A 19,351-nucleotide genomic window follows, 5' to 3' on the forward strand; every position below is an offset into this window, starting at 1 on the left:
ACCACCAGGGGTTTCAGGGTTTTAGAGCACAAGCCACCCATCCTCCTTGTATTGGCGCCTTTACAGTAAATGCTGCATTTTCCTTCACTACAGCCCAGTGTCAGTAGATTGGTTTACTGCCCACAGGTGAGCAGACCCAAGTTTGGTTCGGTAACAATTTGAACAAATTAACAATAAAAATAAATAAATATTTATTAAGACAGGAGAAATTTGAACACTGGATATTTTGGTATTAAGCAATAATTTATTTTTCAAGGTGGGATAATGGTATTGTGGTCAGTTTTCTTCTCCCCGAAGAAAAGTTATTTTTTAGAGATACAGGCTTAAAAATCCATAGATGAAGTGATATGTCTGGCATTTGCTTCCTTGGGGTGGTTAGAGCTGTACTATAGACAATTAAGATTGCCAAAATACCAGTAATTGTTAAAGGTCGTTAATGAGTTAGGTAATTACTCTGTTCTTGTATATGTTGAAGTTTTCCAAAGGTCTTTTTAAAAAAGACTCCTTTAGGAGAGCGCAATATTCCAAGTTCAAAGAAAAGGCCATAGCATGCACCCAGAAAGAGTGAAGTATTCCTGTTTGGAAGGCGGGGGCTTTCTCTTTTATCTCCCACACCTGAATCAAGGCTGTTAAACAGGTGTTCCTAAGTGTCTCGGGGAGATAAAAGTCTGAACTACATGAAATTGTATGTAGAACCCAGGTGTGCCAGAAGCTTTAATTAGCAGGCTCCTCTAATATCCCATCAGCTGCTGTCTGTTCTCTACCTATCTCACTCCATCCCAAGAGTCTCCGCGCACATCCAAGATGGTGGGTCAGGACCGTGAAACAGGTCAGCTCCCCCTCCCAGAGCGTGCGCAGGCGCCGGGATACGCAGGCGCATTCCAGCTTCCCTCAAGCCCTTGGCGGATCGCGCCTGCGCGGTGGGGAGCAGCTCGCGGCTCCGGCTCTGCCTTGGGCCGGCTGCAGTCTGAGTCTGAGGGTGGCAGAAGTGGTTGGCTCGTTTAAGATGAGGCTTCTACTACTTCTCCTGGTGGCGGCGTCGGCGGTGGTCCGGAGCGATGCCTCGGCCAACCTGGGTGGCGTGCCTGGCAAGAGGTTAAAGATGCAGTACGCCACGGGGCCGCTGCTCAAGTTCCAGATTTGGTGAGTATGTGCGCCGGCGCCCGGCCGCCCCGCCGCGCTTTCGCTCGGCGCCTCACACTACGCGAGGCCGCGGCTTCGCGGCCTAGAGAGCTGAACCTTCCCTGGCCCGGAAGAACGGTGCCAGCAGCCTTCCGCTGCCTGCCGTCTCCGGGGCTCTTACCCGGGATGGCCAGGCCGCCTTCTTTGCCTCCAGACACAACCGCTCACTTCTTTTTTGGTTCCTAGAATGGAGGGAATGGGGAAGGAGGGCACGAGAAGGTTAAATACTGAAAGGCGAAGACGCGGGGACACTTGTCAGTACGGAGGACAGGTCGGCGGCGTCACGCCACGGCCACCCGGCTGCCTGCGGAGGTGGGCATGAGTCGGCGCAGGGTCGGCGGAGGGAGGAGCTCCAGCGTTTGTTTGCCGGTTAACTTCGTCTCGGCTTTCGCGGGGTACGCCAGGAGGCCTCGCTGCCCCGCTAGGCGAAGGTCACCTCGGGTCGTTGAAGGAGACCCGCGAGGGACAGACGCCTTTTTCTCCAGGATCCGCCGGGGTGACTGTTGGGTGAGAGCGTAGGGATTCTGACAGCTGATAAGCTTGGATGGGGAGGCTGATTCTCCGTTTGCTATTTCCAAAGTGTTTTTGTAAAGGAGCACGTTGCTCTTCTGACAACCTTTCGCTCCCAGATAACTGCATCTTCTCCCCCATTCCCCTTACTCCCGTGAGTTCCCTGCCCTGGCATCTCTTTCTGCCTTTTAAATCTCTTGGGCGTTCAGAGAAATAGAAAAAAACAACCCCTTTTCCCCCCAAACCCGGCATTTTTCGACAATGTTCTGTAAGTGATTTTGTTGTTACCTAGTTAAGTATTAGAAGCAGAGCAGTAATGCATGTGATAAGGTAAGTGGTGTTGGGGAAGGTTTGAAAGGCTCAGATTAAAAACAAACAAGCAAAAACCAAAATTGTAAAGTTGTGGAAATTAGAATGCCGTATCTCAAAAGGTGACGTTTTTTCAGAATAGGATGGTCGGATTAGTAAGTCTTCAGAGTCCTGATACTTTGGAACATTGGTTTTGGCCATAATGCATTTAAAATCAGCTTTTTCAAACTTAATGTATTAGTATAAGTGTACTAAAGTTTAGATTTTCTACTTATCCAACTAGTTTTTTTGCTTAGTCTTTAAAGATTAAGCAAGTCTTTAATATTAAATCAATTTAAGTGCTGTTTAAAGAGAGTCAGAAAGTAAGATGGTAAGTCTTTATTTTTGGAGTGAAAACTAAAAACCTTGCAACTTCTGATTAAAAAAAAGCTCTCTGTAGTGTTACTATGTGCCTGGCGTATATCGTCATATCATCTTTCATATATGGTACTGTAAGTGGGAGTTATGGCTTGATTATTCTGACTTTTTTCTCCATATTTATTTTTTTCCATTAGAAAGTGGCAGTCATCTTACTCACTTATAAATATTGTTAAGGATTAAGTGTGATACTTTTGGATTTAAGTAAAAAAAAAGACTGCATTTTCCAAGTTATGTAATTTTTCTATTTTGTATGTCTTGGTTTCACTTGGTCTTTTCCAAAATACTCTTCTTTTACAGTTGCTTGTATTGGAATACTTGTCACAATAATTTAACAAATGTACCTTATAAAGTTTTGAAAATGTGTAAACAAATGTAGGGGGAAGGGCATTTAGTCCTTCAAATTAAACTTTTAAAAAAGTCTTAAGTACTTCAGTTAAACTTTTGATACTGAATTTTTGTTTCCTTTCCTTTTTTTTTCTTTAAGTAGAGAATTACAAAAGTCTGTTAAGTATTTTCTTTTGCAGTCATCCTGAGCATGCTACATACAAAAATCCTTCCCTTTTTTTTTTTTATTCTGTAGCTGGGAAATAACTATTAATATGCCCTATGCCATACCAATTACAGGTAAATTTAGCTTGTTTGTTACTTTTCCCCCCAGAGGTTAATGTGTATATAGGAAAGTGAATATTTGGTTTCTGATTTTGGTAGAGTCTCTTGGGCATTTATTTGCAAGTTTGTTTGGGAAAGGAGAGGAAGCGAAGACAATTGAGGGTAAATATGTGAAAATTCTTTTAATTCCATTTGAAATCGGAGTGCTATAAAATGCAACTTTTCATTAATTACCAATGTTAACAAAGGAGAAAACTATTTTTACCTTCCTTTCCATTGCTTTTGTCCCTTATTATTTTATATTTATTATGAGTACTCTTTCTTTAACTTTAGCTCGATATATCGTCTGTTAATTGTGGCACTTTTGTAATTGCTAATAGAAAAAAAATAACAACACAACACATAAATGGAATTGAAGGGAGAGAGATCAAGCGTGCAAAATAGCTTAAAACAAACTTTCCTATGTTGTGTCGATGTATTTTCTCAGTACATCCTCATTCAGTACCTGCTTGTGCCAAGGGCTAAAGATCCCCTGGTGAACAAGACAAATGTGGCTCTTCTGGAAGCCTACAGAGAAGCACAGACTTACTTTATGTACCTGAGTGTTTGGTTTATTACATCCGTTGATTGAGCAATTGAATTAGATAAGTTTGATGACATTGATTGCATATTTGGGGAAAAAATTTGTACTGCTTATTTGGACGTTTAAGTATTAAACATAAAAAAGGAAGTTCTCTAATCAGAGCTTAAAATAAAGTTCCCTTGTCACATTTTCCTTTCTTGTGATTTTTTTGTGTAAATGTATTCTTTTTTTTTTTTTTTTTTTTGTAAATGTATTCTGATAGGTATTGTTTGGCATGTTTGTATGCATGCTTTTTTCCTCCCATACTTGTGAATTAACATGTCATCAGATTTACAACATTTCATCAGTTGTTACAGTTTAAAGAGATTACTATCTACAGCTCTTTATGGTTAACACTTATTTGAACATTTGACAGTTGATTTACTAAGAATAGTAGGTTAAAGTTAAGATATTAGAACGTAAGCAGAATACAGCAGAATTTTCCAGTTTTTGTTAATCTAAGAATCCACTGCTGTAATTTTAGGACAACCAATTTCTAAATGGAGTTTTAAGAGGTAAATGAAGCAACTACTAGAAGAACAGATTTTAATTGAAATTTATACCAACTTAGCCTTTGCTTTCATGGTATGGAGGCAAGAAAATAAAGACCTAAGTCTGATTTGGGTGTTGATACTGATCAAGATTAGTAAAATGCTGAATTGAAGAAATCTGAGAAATTGGGAGTTATAGAGATCATGTTAGTTACTTAGACAACATTTGTATATTTAACAAATATTTGTGCACCGTCTCTATGAAGGTGCTTTGCTTGGTGCTGGGAATTCAGTTCAGTGCTCTCATAGATGTTAAAGGCAAGAGTAGAAGGCAGTCATTAATCCATGGACAACACATAAAATTGCAGTTGTGTTAATTGCTGTAGGAAAGTAATATGATATGAAAGAGACCTAGTCACAGGATCAGGGAAGGTTTCCATGAGAAAATGAACTTTGAACTGAGACTTGAAGGATAAAATGTATATAGAGAGCACTGTTGAGCAATGGAAATAGCACGTTCAGTGACCTTATAGTAGGAGAGATCATAATTTTTTTTTTGCCATTATATGAATTGTGCTTTTTTTTTCTGAATTTTATTTATTTTTTTATACAGCAGGTTCTTATTAGTTATCCATTTTATACATATCAGTGTATGCATGTCAATCCCAATCTCCCAATTCATCACACCACCACCCCCACCCCCCGGCCACTTTCCCCCCTTGGTGTCCATACGTTTGTTCTCTACATCTGTGTTTCTATTTCTGCCCTGCAAACCGGTTCATCTGTACCATTTTTCTGGGTTCCACATATATGCATTAATATACGATACTTGTTTTTCTTTCTGACTGACTTCACTCTGTATGACAGTCTCTAGATCCACCCATGTCTCTACAAATGACCCAATTTCGTTCCTTTTTATGGCTGAGTAATATTCCATTGTATATATGGACCACATCTTCTTTATCCATTCGTCTGTTGATGGGCATTTAGGTTGCTTCCACGACTTGGCTATTGTAAATAGTGCTGCAATGAACATTGGGGTGCATGTGCCTTTTTGAATTATAGTTTTCTCTGGGTATATGCCCAGTAGGGGCATTGCTGGGTCATATGGTAATTCTATTTTTAGTTTTTTAAGGAACCTCCATACTGTTCTCCATAGTGGCTGTATCAATTTACACGCCCACCAACAGTGCAAGAGGGTTCCCTTTTCTCCACACCCTCTCCAGCATTTCTTGTTTGTAGATTTTCTGATGATGCCCATTCTAACTGGTGTGCGGTGATACCTCGTTGTAGTTTTGATTTGCATTTCTCTAATAATTAGTGATGTTGAGCAGCTTTTCATGTGCTTCTTGGCCTTCTGTATGTCTTCTTTGAAGGAGAAATGTCTATTTAGGTCTTCTGCCCATTTTTGGATTGGGTTGTTTGTTTTTTTAATATTGAACTGCATAAGCTGTTTATATATTTTGGAGATTAATCCTTTGTCCGTTGATTCGTTTGCAAATATTTTCTCCCATTCTGAGGGTTGTCTTTTCGTCTTGTTTTTAGTTTCCTTTGCTTTGCAAAAGCTTTTAAGTTTCATTAGATCCCATTTGTTTATTTTTGTTTTTATTTCCATTACTCTAGGAGGTGGAACAGAAAAGATCTTGCTGTGATTTATGTTGAAGAGTGTTCTTCCTATGTTTTCTTCTAAGAGGTTTATAGTGTCCAGTCTTACATTTAGGTCTCTAATCCATTTTGAGTTTATTTTTGTGGCTGGTGTTAGGAAGTGTTCTAACTTCATTCTTTTACATGTAGCTGTCCAGTTTTCCCAGCACCACTTATTGAAGAGACTGTCTTTTCTCCACTGTATATCCTTATCTCCTTTGTCATAGATTAGTTGACCATGTGGGTTTATCTCTGGGCTTTCTGTCCTGTTCCATTGATCTATATTTCTGTTTTTGTGCCAGTACCATACTGTCGTGATTACTGTAGCTTTGTACTGTAGTCTGAAGTCAGGGAGCCTGATTCCTCCAGCTCCGTTTTTTTCCCTCATGACTGCTTTGGCTATTCAGGGTCTTTTATGTCTCCGTACAAATTTTAAGACTTTTTGTTCTAGTTCTGTAAAAAATGCCATTGGTAATTTGATAGGGATTGCATTGAATCTGTAGATTGCTTTGGGTAGTATAGTCATTTTCACAGTATTGATTCTTCGAATCCAAGAAGAGAACATAATTTCTTGAGGCCAAGGCTGCTGACCTTAAAAACCAAAGAGAAGGTAGCACAGACCCTGGAAGGTCTGGATGGCTATGTTAAGGAAAAATCAGTAAGTATCATTGTGGAAAAGACATTACAGGGAACAAAAAAATAGATGTGGGGAGACCATTTTAAGGGACTCTTGGAGTTACCCAGGCAAGAGGCAATGGAGCTTGAAGTAGAAGGGTGGTGGTAGGAGTAAAGGAGCAGGTTTAAGAGATTTTTTTGCAGATAAATTTAGCAGTTCTTGGTGATTACATTATTTGAGGGGCCAGAGAGGTGGCCTGCAATGAGAGGTGTCACAGGTGACTAGTGAGTTCTGGAGCGATGGTGTGCCATTCACTGTAGTGATAAACAAGACAATTTTTATGGGTTTTTTTTGCGGGGGGGGGGGGGACTGAAGGGGATGAATCCTGAATTTTTTAAAAAAATTGTATAGGTTACAGTGTTGTGTTAATTTCAAGTGTACAGCAAATCGATTGTTATAGACATATAAATATATATAGTATATATTTTTATTTATAGATATATATAAATATATATAGTATATATATATATATTTTTCAGATTCGTTTCCATTATAGGTTATTATAAGATGTTAAGTGTAGTTCCCTGTGCTATATAGTAAGTCCCTGTTGTTTACCTGTTTTATATATAGTAGTGTGTATATGTTAATCCTAAACTCTTAATTTATTCCCCCCACCCCCAACCTGTTTGGTAACCATAAGTTTGTTTTGCTTTGTTGCTGAGTTTTTAAAACTAAAAACACAGTAGCCAGGGGAAAATCCTACAAAGAAATTTTCATCTCCCCAAAATAGTCACAGTAACTGGAACTAAAAACTTAAATAACAGTTATTATATTTCTCCAAACCTAAGATATGATAGGTTGTAAGGTACACCATTATTCTGTATACCACTCAGAAGGAAAAAACTGTGGCCATTTAAACTGTGACACACTAATGGTTATAAGATAAATCTTGGTTTTTAAAAAGATACTAAATAGGAAGAATGTACTACTTGGAAACAGTGAAATAAAGGAGTAATAAGATAAGTTGATTCAGACGGTAGAGTAGTATAGAGTGCTCTAGAGAGCAAATAAAATGGTGGCTGCTGCACCTGCCGCTATGTTAGATTTTTAAAGTTACATAGAATTTAGTCACCATTTTTTTTTTTTTTTTGCCATTTTAAGCAATAAATAGCTCAGGAGCTAACTGAATACTGTGCACATAATAGTAGTTTCTTCTTAATAATGAATGAAGTACTTTAGTTCAAAGCTTTTAGATGTAAGTAAAATATGAATGGTTTTAAGGTTTTATCTCCTCTTACAGAAAATGGGAACATTGTTTCCTTACAGTTTGCCATTAAGGTAAGTGGTAGAGATCAAATTTAATATATCATTTGGAAATCTCATAAATAACCTCATAAATTTTGAATGGTATAGGTACTGGGAAGGTGAGCATTTACTGGACCAGCAGTTTGGAGGCGTATGTTCTTAACTCGATCTGCCTTTTATCTTCTGAATGACTTTGGGGAAGTATTTAATCTCTAGCTCTCAACTTGTTCATCTGTAAACTAAGGGTGTTGGCTGCATTCCAGTTACCTCTAATATTCTATTATTAGGTACTGTAAAGAAGCTTGAAGGAAAAAAGTAAAAGCATGCATGTATGTTTCATCTCCATCTTTGTCACTTAAGAGTGTAGTTGGAGTCCTCCGGTTCATTTGATTTTTGTCACCGTCCCTGCTTTCCAAAAAGGAAAATCATGTTTTCACATACTTTATCTTGATTGGAGTGTAACTTGGGATTGATAAGGAAGAAATCTTGGCCACAGATTTTAGCAAGAACTGCTCATAATCAAGCCCTTGTTTTGTTTTGTTTTTTTAATTTTTATTGGAGTATAGTTGATTTACAGTGTTGTGTTATCAAGCCCTTGTTTTTAATGTCCCCTTTTTCATGCCACTTGTTTTCCTGTTTTGTCCAATTTTTAGGAAGATACGAATTTGTTTTTTTTACAGTAACATTTGAAAACCAGTTGTTTGGTGGGAGAGACAGACATGTAAACAATATAATAGTAAACCATTCTGTTCTGAGTGTTCTAAAAGAAGTCTTAAAAACCCAGAGAGAAGAAGGATTACCTATTCAGGGAGAGTTGGAAGGCTTTGCAGAGGAGGAAATGAAATCTTGAAGGGCATGGGGAACTCCACCAGGAGATACAGAGAATGAGCTTTACTAGCTAAAGGAAGAACACATGCAAATGAAGCCTGACTCAGCATAGAGGGGGAGGAGGAGACAGGAAATGAGAGCTGGAGTCAGCTAATCAGTTAAAAACACCTAGCACCGTGTACCTGCTACTACCATTTATCAAGTGCTCATTATCATAGTTTATTATTTGTAATATTGTAATAAGACCTGCAGTAAATAAACCTTTGAAAGCTTTACTTACTGACTTTCAGCTTAAAAAAATGAAAATAGCCCTCTGGCTGTTGATGCCGAAAGCTCAGCTTCTCTGTACAGTGGTGCGGAATCGAATCTCGGAAACAAAGTTTTGGGTGAAGTAGAAAAGGATAGCTTTATTGCTTTGCCAGGCAAAGGGGAACACAGCGGGCTCCTGCCTTTGAGAAGCTATGTGTCTCAACCCAGGAGGATTTGAGGAGGAGTCTTACCGCAGTAGTTCAAAGGTGGGGTTGCTGACAAGATTAGGGTGTGTGCAGGGTCTCTTAATCTTGATGAGCTTCTCTGGTCCCTTAAATCTTCCCTCCTGTGGTTTCTTGGCTGCTCCTCCCTTGATTAGCAACTGTTAATGGAGGCTGGAGTCTTGCCTATAAGAAATGGGGGACAAAAAGGCTTCCATGCCCTGGAGCCCCACAGGATACTTCGCGGTTTCACTGTGAAAATAACATGTTAACTGTAAAAATAATTTTCAAAAAAGTATATGGAAGAAAGTGAAATATCCTTGTAACTCTTTAATAACATTTTGAAGAACCTCCTTCAAGCCACCTCTTCACGCAGAAACATACTATATTATATAATTTTATATTAATGAGTTTATAGTTGTATGCTTTTTTTGAAATTTGCCTTCGCCTCATCACTTATCTTTTCATATCAGCAGATACTGTTCTGTATCAACAGGCATAGTACTCCATAAGATGGGTATTCTTTAATTTATTTAAGCCACTGAATCTGTTTTTTTAACGTTTATGTTGGTCCTTATTTTTCATAAAATTACTTTGTTAAGATGACTATCCTCAGATATCATGTGTGCTTGTCCAGTTATTTCCATAAACTAAATCCATAGAAGTAAAATATTATGATTACGTTAATGTGTATCACATTTAAAATTTTGACATAATTAAACTAGTTAATACTCCTACCAGAAGATCTTAAAGTGGGTTGGGTTTTAAAGATTCTTTAGTTTATTGCACTGTAATTAGAGAATGTGACATTTGCTATTATGTTTTATTCTGCGGACATACTGAGGACTTAGGCCCAGGAGACAGCCTCTCAACTCTGAGGGACTGTTCTGAAGAAGTAAGGGAGGAGCCAGAATATATAGGAGTTTAAAAAAAAAAAAAGCCAGGTTATCGGAACATCAAAAGATTACTGTTAATTAAAGAAAACCAGACATCTCAAGGTAATGAATTTAGTGCTTTTCTGTGTATGGAAAGATGCAAGAGTCTGGGCTTACTGAAATTCCTTTGATATGTACCTTAACTGTCTAGGTCCAGTATCCTGTTTTTTTCCATCCTGAATCTCCTCAGGGTGCACAGCTGGGGGTGTCTGCAGTGGCTGATGGCTTGATGGTTGCAACATCCTTTGTTTGCTGAGATAGCTGGTGACATTCTTCACCTACTTATTAGGCTTTCTTTGTGACCTAACATAGATGGTCAATTATTGTAAATATTCTGTGGTCTCTCAGGGTGTTTTCTATAGGAAAAAAACTGATGTATCTGTGAATTCCATTTATTGATGATACTATTCAGATCTTCTGTACTTTTTGTTATTCATCTTCTAACACTGATTCAGTTTTCCACCCATCACTTTTCTTCTTCAGGGCCTCAAAATATTTTTTTAAATTCTGCTTTTGGTTTTTAGGTTTCTTACAGTCCTTCCTTATCTCTTTTATCATCCTTCTGCTTCTTGCAGAATATTGTTGGATGTCGGCTCTTATTTTGAATCTTTTGTTCGCTGTTTTTGCTGTTTCAATTTGTGACTTCTTTTCATAGTCCCTCGGGTGTTTTGTTTTTTCGTTCCTGTTTCTCAAGGCAAGGGAAACAGCTTCAGATATTATCAGTTGGTGAACTGTATCTTCTCCATTAGACTGTTACAGCTTACTCTCTCTTTTTCATTAGAATGTTGCCAGCATCAGAAAGGCATAGATTTTTGTCTGTTTTGCTTGCTGCCGTTATATCTTTAGAGCCTAAAACAGTACCTGTCATCAGGCAATATTTATTGAAAAAGTGAGTACAATCTCGTGGTAGTCCACTGTGTTTGGTTCTGACATAACCTATCTTCTCCCCCCTCACTTCCCTTTAAAAATTCCTAACTGGAGTATAGATCGATGTTTTCTGATACTCTTCCTTTCAGGTGGATTTCTACTTGGTTGACCTCTGCTTCAGTTTGGTAGCTTTTAGGCATAGAATGTGATATATGTAAAACTTCAGTTTTGGACATACTCTTCACTCAGCCTTCTTGACCTGGCCTCCATCTCTGCTGTTTGGGCTAAACTTCTAGAATTCGTTGTGTTATTGTCAGTCATCTTCCTGCTGCTCTTATTCGCCAACACACTCTTAACTGCTTATCCTGTTGGTGGTTTTCTTTCTTAGATCCCTGGGTTTTTTAATCAAGTTTATTCTAATGTCTGAAGTCAGTTTACAACCAACAGGTAAAAGTATAAGACAAACAGGAAAGCAGTAAAGCAGGCAAGAGACATATCTAGTTTTGCCATTGAATTAGCATAGAACACAATATGTTTTTTTTTAATCAGTCTCTCTAACAACTTATAAAAATGCACCGAGGATGAATTTTATGGTGTGTGAATTATATCTCAATTTTTAAAAATGTATTGAAAAGAATAAAAGTGTTGTAGGAAGGGGTACCCCTTCCCGAGAGTGGGCTCTTGTCTAACACTTGGAAATGAATTGTCCGAGGAGACACGCGTGCTGACAAAGCAAGAGACTTTATTGGGAAGGGGCGCCTGGGCGTAGAACAGGAGGGTAAGGAAATCCAGGAGGACTGCTCTGCCACGTGGCTCGCAGTCTCGGGTTTTATGGTGATGGGGTTAGTTTCCGGCTTGTCTCTGGCCAATCATTCAGACTCAGGGTCCTTCCTGGTGGCGCGCGCAACTGCTCAGCCAAGATGGATTCCAGCGAGGAGCATTCTGGGAGGTTGGTAGGACATGTGGACATGTGGCATCTCCTCTCTCTTTTTGACCTTTTCCGAGTTCTTCCCTTTGGTGGTGGCTTGTTAGTTCCGTGTTCCTTACCAGGATCTCCTGTTGTAAAATAACTCATGCACGTTGTTACTGTCTTTGCCTGGCCAGGGCGGGCGGTTTCAGTCAGTGTTTCCTCTAACAGAAGCATCAAGTCATATATGAAATATTTTAAGATGAGACAAAAATTCCTGCAAAATGCAGGTAAGTCACCATTTATTGAATGCTTTTTTTATCAAGTCACTTTTACTGAGTGGCTGCCATACCTTATAAATCTGTTAATGAGAAGTGCTTTCCAGAGTAAAGAGATAAAATTCCTTCCCCACAAAGAGCTGAGGAATTTACACAATTTATAAATTCTTTGTGGAATAATCTGCGGCAAAAGATTTCCTGAAATGTTATGCCAAAGGTGTGGGAAGACTAGTGACTAGTGAAACTAGTGACCTCAAGAATAAGACACAAAGAAGGAAGAGAATAAAAACAGATCATTAATTGAATTTTAGGTTTATCAAATCTTTGGAAAAAACTCTAAGGAAGCCTGAAATTTTTTTTTTTTTTTTTTTAATTTTGGCCGTACCACATGATATGTGGGATCTTAGTTCCCTGACCAGGGATCGAACCGAGCTCCCTGCAGTGGTAATGCAGAGTCTTAACCACTGGACCGCCAGGGAAGTCCCAGGAAGCCTGGAATCTTAGAAGCCATGTTAGGCATATTTTATATTCATATGCGTTTTTACTGTGGTGGCCACTGCGGTGCTCCTAGAGTGAGGCAGCTGGAAGGGAAATCACTTGATTTCATATAAGACAGTTCTTAAACCTGATAAGCTCATACCTGTCTAGTGCTGATTTTCAACTTTTAAAAACGCTAGGGTCTGTGATACAGAGTGAAGTAAGTCAGAAAGAGAAAAACAAATACCGTATGCTAATGCATATATATGGAACTTTAAAAAGCAGTACAGATGAACCTATTTGCAGGGCAGGAATAGCGACAGATTTAGAGAACAAACGTGTGGACAAGGGGGAGGGGGAGAATGAAGTGGGAGATTGGGATTGACATATATACACTACCATGTGTAAAACATAGCTAGTGGGAACCTGCTATATAAGCGCAGGGAGCTCAGCTTGGTGCTCTGTGATGACCTAGAGGGGTAGGATGGCGGGTAGGAGGGGGGGCGGGAGGGAGGTCCAAGAGGGAGGGGATATATGTATACATATAGCTGATTCACTTCCTTGTACAGCAGAAACTAACATAACATTGTAAAGCAGCTGTACCCCAATTAAAACAAAACAAAACAACACGCTGAGCAAGTTCTGATCTACATTTTGATCTTCATTCAAAGTGCGTGAGGGCTTTTTTTTTTAATTGAAGTGTAGTATAGTTGATTTACAGTGTTTCAGGTGTACAGCAAAGTGATTCAATTAGTTTTTCAGATTCTTTTCCATTATAGGTTATTACAAGATAATATAGTTCCCTGTGCTATACAATAGGTCCTTGTCTTTTATCTATTTTATATATATAGTAGTGGGTATTTGTTAATCCAAATTCCTAATTTATCCCTCCCCCCACCCCTGCGGTAACCATAAGTTTGTTTTCTATGTCTGTGGGTCTGTTTCTGTTTTGTACATAAGTTCGTTTGTATCTTTTTTAGATTTCACATATAAGTGATATATGCTATTTGTCTTTGTCTGGCTTATTCACTTAGTATGATAATCTCTAGTTCCATCCATGTTGCTGCAAATGGCATTATTTCATTCTTTTCTATGGCTGAGTAATATTCCACTGTATATCTGTACCACATCTTCTTTATCCATTCATCTGTTGGTGAACATTTAGGTTGCTTCCATGCCTTGGCTGTTGTAAATAGTGCTGATGTGAACATTGTGTGAGCACTCTTGTTTGTAATTTTTTAGAAAAGCATTTATCAGGTTAGTCTTCACCCCTGAATATCTTGTTTCTTGTATGGTTTATAGAGCCCCTTGTTCAGATTCATTGCTTTAAACACTTAGAGCAGGAAATGCACCAGACAAATGTCTATTACTGCTTCTACTAAACAGAGCAAGGAGAAATAAAGATTACATCTAAAAACCCAGTTTTCAGTGATCAGTGAACTGTCTGACTGGTCAATGCTGTTGACAGTTAGAAAGCATGGTAAAAATACCTTCCTGATTTTCTGCATACAGCATGGGAGAAACATTAGTTGAAATTCTTAGAATGCAAGTAGAGAAACCAGTTTTGAACTGCTTTATACAACACATTTGGAAATCTGTTTAAAACTACTAAAAGAATAGTATAGAATCCAAAGGCAGGAATGCAGTAGTGCCTGAAGATGGTCTGAAATAGAAAACTGAAAGGTCTGAGAGGACTTCATACACTCTTGCTCTGGTTCACATCTATATTCCTCTCAGTAAAATATATTTCGTTTTTCTTTTTCTCTTTGAAGATTGATTTATCTCCTCTCCTCAGTCTTTTTTTTTTCTTTCCTACTATTTAAAAATTTTATTTATTTATTTATTTATGGCTGCACTGGGTCTTCATTGCTGCACACGGGCTCTCTCTAGTTGTGGCACACGGGGGCTATTCTTCGTTGAGGTTTGTGGGCTTCTCATTGCAGTGGCTTCTCTTGTTGTGGCACATGGGCTGTAGAGCACGTGGGCTCAGTAGTTGCAACTCGTGGGCTCAGTAGTTGTGGTACATGGGCTTAGTTGCTCTGCGGCATGTAGGATCTTCCCAGGCCAGGGATCGAACCTGTGTCCCCTGCATTGGCAGGCGGGTTCTCAACCACTGTGCCACCAGGGAAGTCTTCCTCAGTACTTTTGAAAGATTACCACTCTCCTCTACCTACAGCAGCTCTGATTAAATGTTCACCTGTCTGGAGATAGTTACTTTTTAAAATCCCAGTTCTTCATTTTTAGGGAGGAAACTCAAGTCTTCCATGACAGGTTTGCATTTCTGGAACGTTAGATATTGGCAAGGGGTTGGGTCTTATTGTATAAACAGGATCCAAGCCTATGTGTGGGTGGGAGGATAATTGCAGAGGAGGTTATTGTAAATAAAAGGGAAAGGTGAGTTCAAGAGATGTGAAAAATAGAAATCACAAGTATTTAATTCATAACAGTAAATATCTGAGATTTTGCCCCATTTTCCTTTAGTAAGGAGATAGGAGAGGTTGGGGTTTGTGACAGACTCAAGTTGATATAAATAGGCATTTGACTACAATTAGGGGCAGATGTTAGTATAGAAAAGGAAAAGTGGGATGGTTGGCACCATGAATTAGGAGACTGAAACTTGATGGACTTAAAAAAGCACAGAATCTATTTGAAATAGCATGGACAAGTTGCCTAAATTTCCTTTCTATTCATTACAGAAAGGTGATCTAATTTGTATGCAAGTTCTTTCTTTTAGAAAATTAATCTTAGAAAAGTATTGTGTAAAATATTTTAAATTGAACAACTGCAAAAGTTGACTCCATATAGTAAGATATTTTTGTATTGCAAGAAGGAGATTTGCAAAGTGATTAGGACTTAAATTAAGATTTCTTTTCACAGTTTAATTTACTTCTTAAGGGCCTTTGGTCCAGGGGCAGAAGAAGTAGGCAGCAGCTACAGCATATTTTTAGCATGTTCACATATTTATTCGTTGAAAGTATACTATGAGTTATATAGCTTTACTCACTGACCCAGAAAGTGAAAAGTTGAAAGAGCTGGGTGTGGTGGTAGAGGTGGAATGATTACTGGCTCCTTACCATTTGTGCCTTTAATTTAACATTTTGCCCACCTTGATAAACAGTAGGTATGCTTTATTTTGGAAAACATCTGTCAGCAGTAGAGATGGCTATTTCAAAACAATTTGAACGTTTGGGGAAAATTATTACATAGGGAAAAAGTTACTTGTTTTTTCTTCACAAGTCTCAAAGCAAATACAGGGAGGAAAGTTTACTAATGCATAAGTAAACTTGCCTAAAAATAGGTTGTGTCAGTCTTGTAAACTACTTCATTTTTCAGAAATAAGAAATGTACAGTTTTTTTTGTTTTGAGGTATAACACATTAGTTTCAGGTGTACAATGTAGTGACTTGATATTTGTATATATTGCAAAACGATCACTACGATAAGTCCAGTTAACATCCGTCACCATACGTAGTTACATTACTTTTTTTCTTGTGATGAGAACTTTCAAGATCTCTCCTAGCTACTTTCAAATATGAAATACAGTATTATTAATTACAGTCACCATGCTGTACATTATACATCCCCACGACTTTATCATTTTATAACTGGAAATTTGAAGAAAGTTACAGGTTTAAAGTCCTTTTTATATTTCAAGATTATAGGTTGATTCTATTTGAAGTTTGATACAAAGATTTGTGACTTAACTGAAGAGTTGAGACCTGAAGAACCAAGGATAGAGTTGGGCTTTTGAGCATAATAGCCAGAAAACTGGGTGACTAGGAGGACTCTGACCTATAGTGTTGCCTGCATATAGACATACTTTCCTTTACGAAGGGTTGGAACTCCCAGAGCAAATGTGAGGACTGTTGGGGCCCACAGGCTCAGTTCACCCAGAGGGAGAATCTATATCTTCATCATGGAAGAACCTCAAGAGATACCTGCTACTTTATGGGTACTTGATTGTGGCTTTGTGAACACAGGGAAGGTTAGCTCTTACATCATCTAACTTTTATTGAGGTTTAATGGAAAGGGCCTAGGATCTCAAATCACAAAGTCTGTGTTCTGGTCTCAGCCCTGACTAAGGGCAGGGACCATATGTAAAGTCACTTGATCTCTCTGGGTTTCAATTTTTTCCCCTTCATCTATAAAAAAGGAAATTTCAACTCAAGGAAATTTCAACTCAAGTAAGTCTCCAGCTCTCAAATAATGCATTAAAAGTTAGATACTATCATTTTAGATCATCAACTCCATTGTAAACACTGATGCAAACTTAGGCATTGAAATTAGGTGGCATTTCTTGTTTTCAAGGTAGTTAGGCATATAAGTGCTTTACATTTTTTTTGGTAGTATCTTCAAAACAAAAGAACATTAAAAATTTCTTATATTGAAAGCAGTTGTGAATCTGACAACAGTAATAATAAAATATTGGATAGGACTTCCCTGGTGGTGCAGTGGTTAAGAATCTGCCTGCCAGTGCAGGGGACACGGGTTTGAGCCCTGGTCCAGGAAGATCCCACATGCCATGGAGCAACTAAGCCTGTGCACCACAACTACTGAGCCCGTGTGCCTAGAGCCCGTGCTCCACAACAAGAGAAGCCACCGCAATGAGAAGCCCATGCACCGCAACGAAGAGTAGCCCCCGCTCGCCCCAACTAGAGAAAGCCCGCGTGCAGCAACGAGGACCCAAAGCAGCCAAAAATAAATAAATAAAATAAAATAAATTAAAAAAAAAAATATTGGATAAGGTGAATGTTTAGGAAAGATAAGGTGTCTGGAGATTAAGTTCTTTTAAGTATTTAGTTAATAGAGACTTGTCTCCCTTTGCAAAAATTTCATACTTTTTAGGGACTTAATCTTTTGTGAAATTTTCATTCTAAATGTAAAAGAAGTATTACTTGTAAAAAAAAGAGTGATGAATTTCTCTCTCTTTTTTTTTTTTGAAAAGTGAGCTTTCTTACATTGAGATCTACTAATATTTGGACTGGTTCTCGCTATCAGATATGAACTTGTTGCTGATCCCTTGAGTTGGTCGTGGTGGTGGTCGATATTTTTTTCCTTGATGATTGTGGTATTTTTTTCCTTGATGATTGTATGATTGACAAAGTTGGCATCTTGGGTTTCACCCTATCAATTACTGATTCTGCTCCCTCCTACCAAGTGGTACCTTCATTGCTTTATATTGTGTTTTTTTTTTAATCAATCATTTTATTTTATGGTGTTTCAGTTTACTAACTACAGCTTGTTATGTGTATTTAGAGATCTACGTTTTTTTTATTTTTTAAATTTATTTATTTATTTTTGGCTGTGTTGGGTCTTCGTTTCTGTGCGCGGGCTTTCTCTAATTGCAGCGAGCGGGGTCCACTCTTCATTGCGGTGCGCGGGCCTCTCACTGTCGCGGCCTCTCTTGTTGCAGAGCACAAGCTCTAGACGCGCAGGCTCAGTAGTTGTGGCTCACAGGCCTAGTTGCTTCACGGCATGTGGGATCCTCCCAGACCAGGGCTCGAACCCGTGTCCGCTGCATTGGCAGGCAGATTCTCAACCACTGTGCAACCAGGGAAGCCCCTATATTGTGTTTTTGATGATAGACATTGTAACAGGTATGAGATGATAACTCATTGTGGTTTTGATTTGCATATCCCTGTTGATTAGGGATGTTGAGCACCTTTTCATCTACCTGTTGGCCATTTGTATGTCATCTTTGTGAAAATGTCTATTCAGCTTCCCTTGTCTTTTTTTTTTTGGATGCACCCAGCTTGCAGGATCTTAGTTCCCCAACTGGGGATTGAACCCAGGCCCCTGCAGTTGAAAGCACCGAGTCCTAACCACTGCACCGCCAGGGAATTCCCCCCTTTTTCCATTTTTTTAAAATTAGATTATTAATTTTTTGGCTATTGAGTTGTATGAGTTTCTTATATATTTTAGATAGTAATTCCTTATCAGAGGTTATATTTGCAAGTATTTTCTCCCATTGTGTAGGTTGCCCTTCCTTTCATTTTGTTGATGGTTTCCTTTGATGTGCAGAAGCTTTTTAGTTTGTCATAGTCCCACTTGTTTATTTTTGCTTTTGATGCCTTTGCTTTTGGTGTCAAGTCCAAAAAAAAATCATTGTCAGGACCAATGTCAAGGAGCTTACTCCCTATGTTTTCTTCTAGGAGTTTTATGGTTTCAGGTCTTCTGTTCAACTCTTCAATCTGTTTTGGGTTGATTTTTGTGTATGGTATAAGATAGTGGTCCAGTTTCATTCTTTGCATGTCCACTTTTCCCAACACCATTTATTAAAGACACTATCCTTTTCCCATTGTATATTCTTGGCTTCTTTGTTAAAAATTAATTGACCATGTATGTGTGGGTTTAATTCTGGTTTCTGTCTAATTGATCTGTGTGTCTGTCTTTATGCAACTACCATACATACTGTTTTGATTACTGTAGCTTTGTAATATAGTTTGAAATAAGGAAGCATGGTGCCTCCAGCTTTGTTCTTCTTTCTCAAGATTGCTTTGGCTGTTTGGCGTCTTTTCTGGTTTTATACACATTTTAGGATTGTTTGTTGTATTTCTGTGAATAATGCCATTGCAATTTTGATATGGATCGCATTGAATCTGTAAATTGCTTTGGGTAGCATGGACATTTTAAAAATATAAATTCTTCTGATCCACGAACATGAGATATGTTTTCATTTATTTGTGTCTTCAGTTTCTTTCATCAATGTCTTATTAAAGTTTTCAGTGTACTTTTTTCCCCCTGTATATTCATTCTGGTGGCATTTCTCCCTTTTCTTGCTGGGGCAACAAATATCATATATCCACAGCCTAGTCATTCGGAGATTTTAATGAAGGTGATGGGATGCTATTGACTTAATTTCTGGAGTAATGACATGGATTA

General features: G+C 38.4%; 1 protein-coding gene across 2 annotated transcripts in view; it reads left to right on the forward strand.

Moving 5' to 3' along the window:
* Positions 1-282: 282 nt before the first annotated feature.
* The window catches only part of SELENOT (selenoprotein T), a 30,497-nt gene continuing 11,428 nt past the window's right edge, over positions 283-19,351 (forward strand). The window contains exon 1 of one of the 2 annotated variants that reach the window (XM_082459697.1): positions 283-1,143. In XM_082459697.1, coding sequence (XP_082315823.1) covers positions 1,007-1,143 — 137 coding nt within the window. In that variant the 5' untranslated portion in view covers positions 283-1,006. The remainder of the gene's footprint in view (positions 1,144-19,351) is intronic. The other variant, XM_082459696.1, reaches the window with a different exon arrangement.

Source organism: Balaenoptera physalus (assembly GCF_965194825.1).
Source record: "Balaenoptera physalus genome assembly, chromosome: 4".
In the NCBI taxonomy this organism is placed as follows: Eukaryota; Metazoa; Chordata; class Mammalia; order Artiodactyla; family Balaenopteridae; genus Balaenoptera; species Balaenoptera physalus.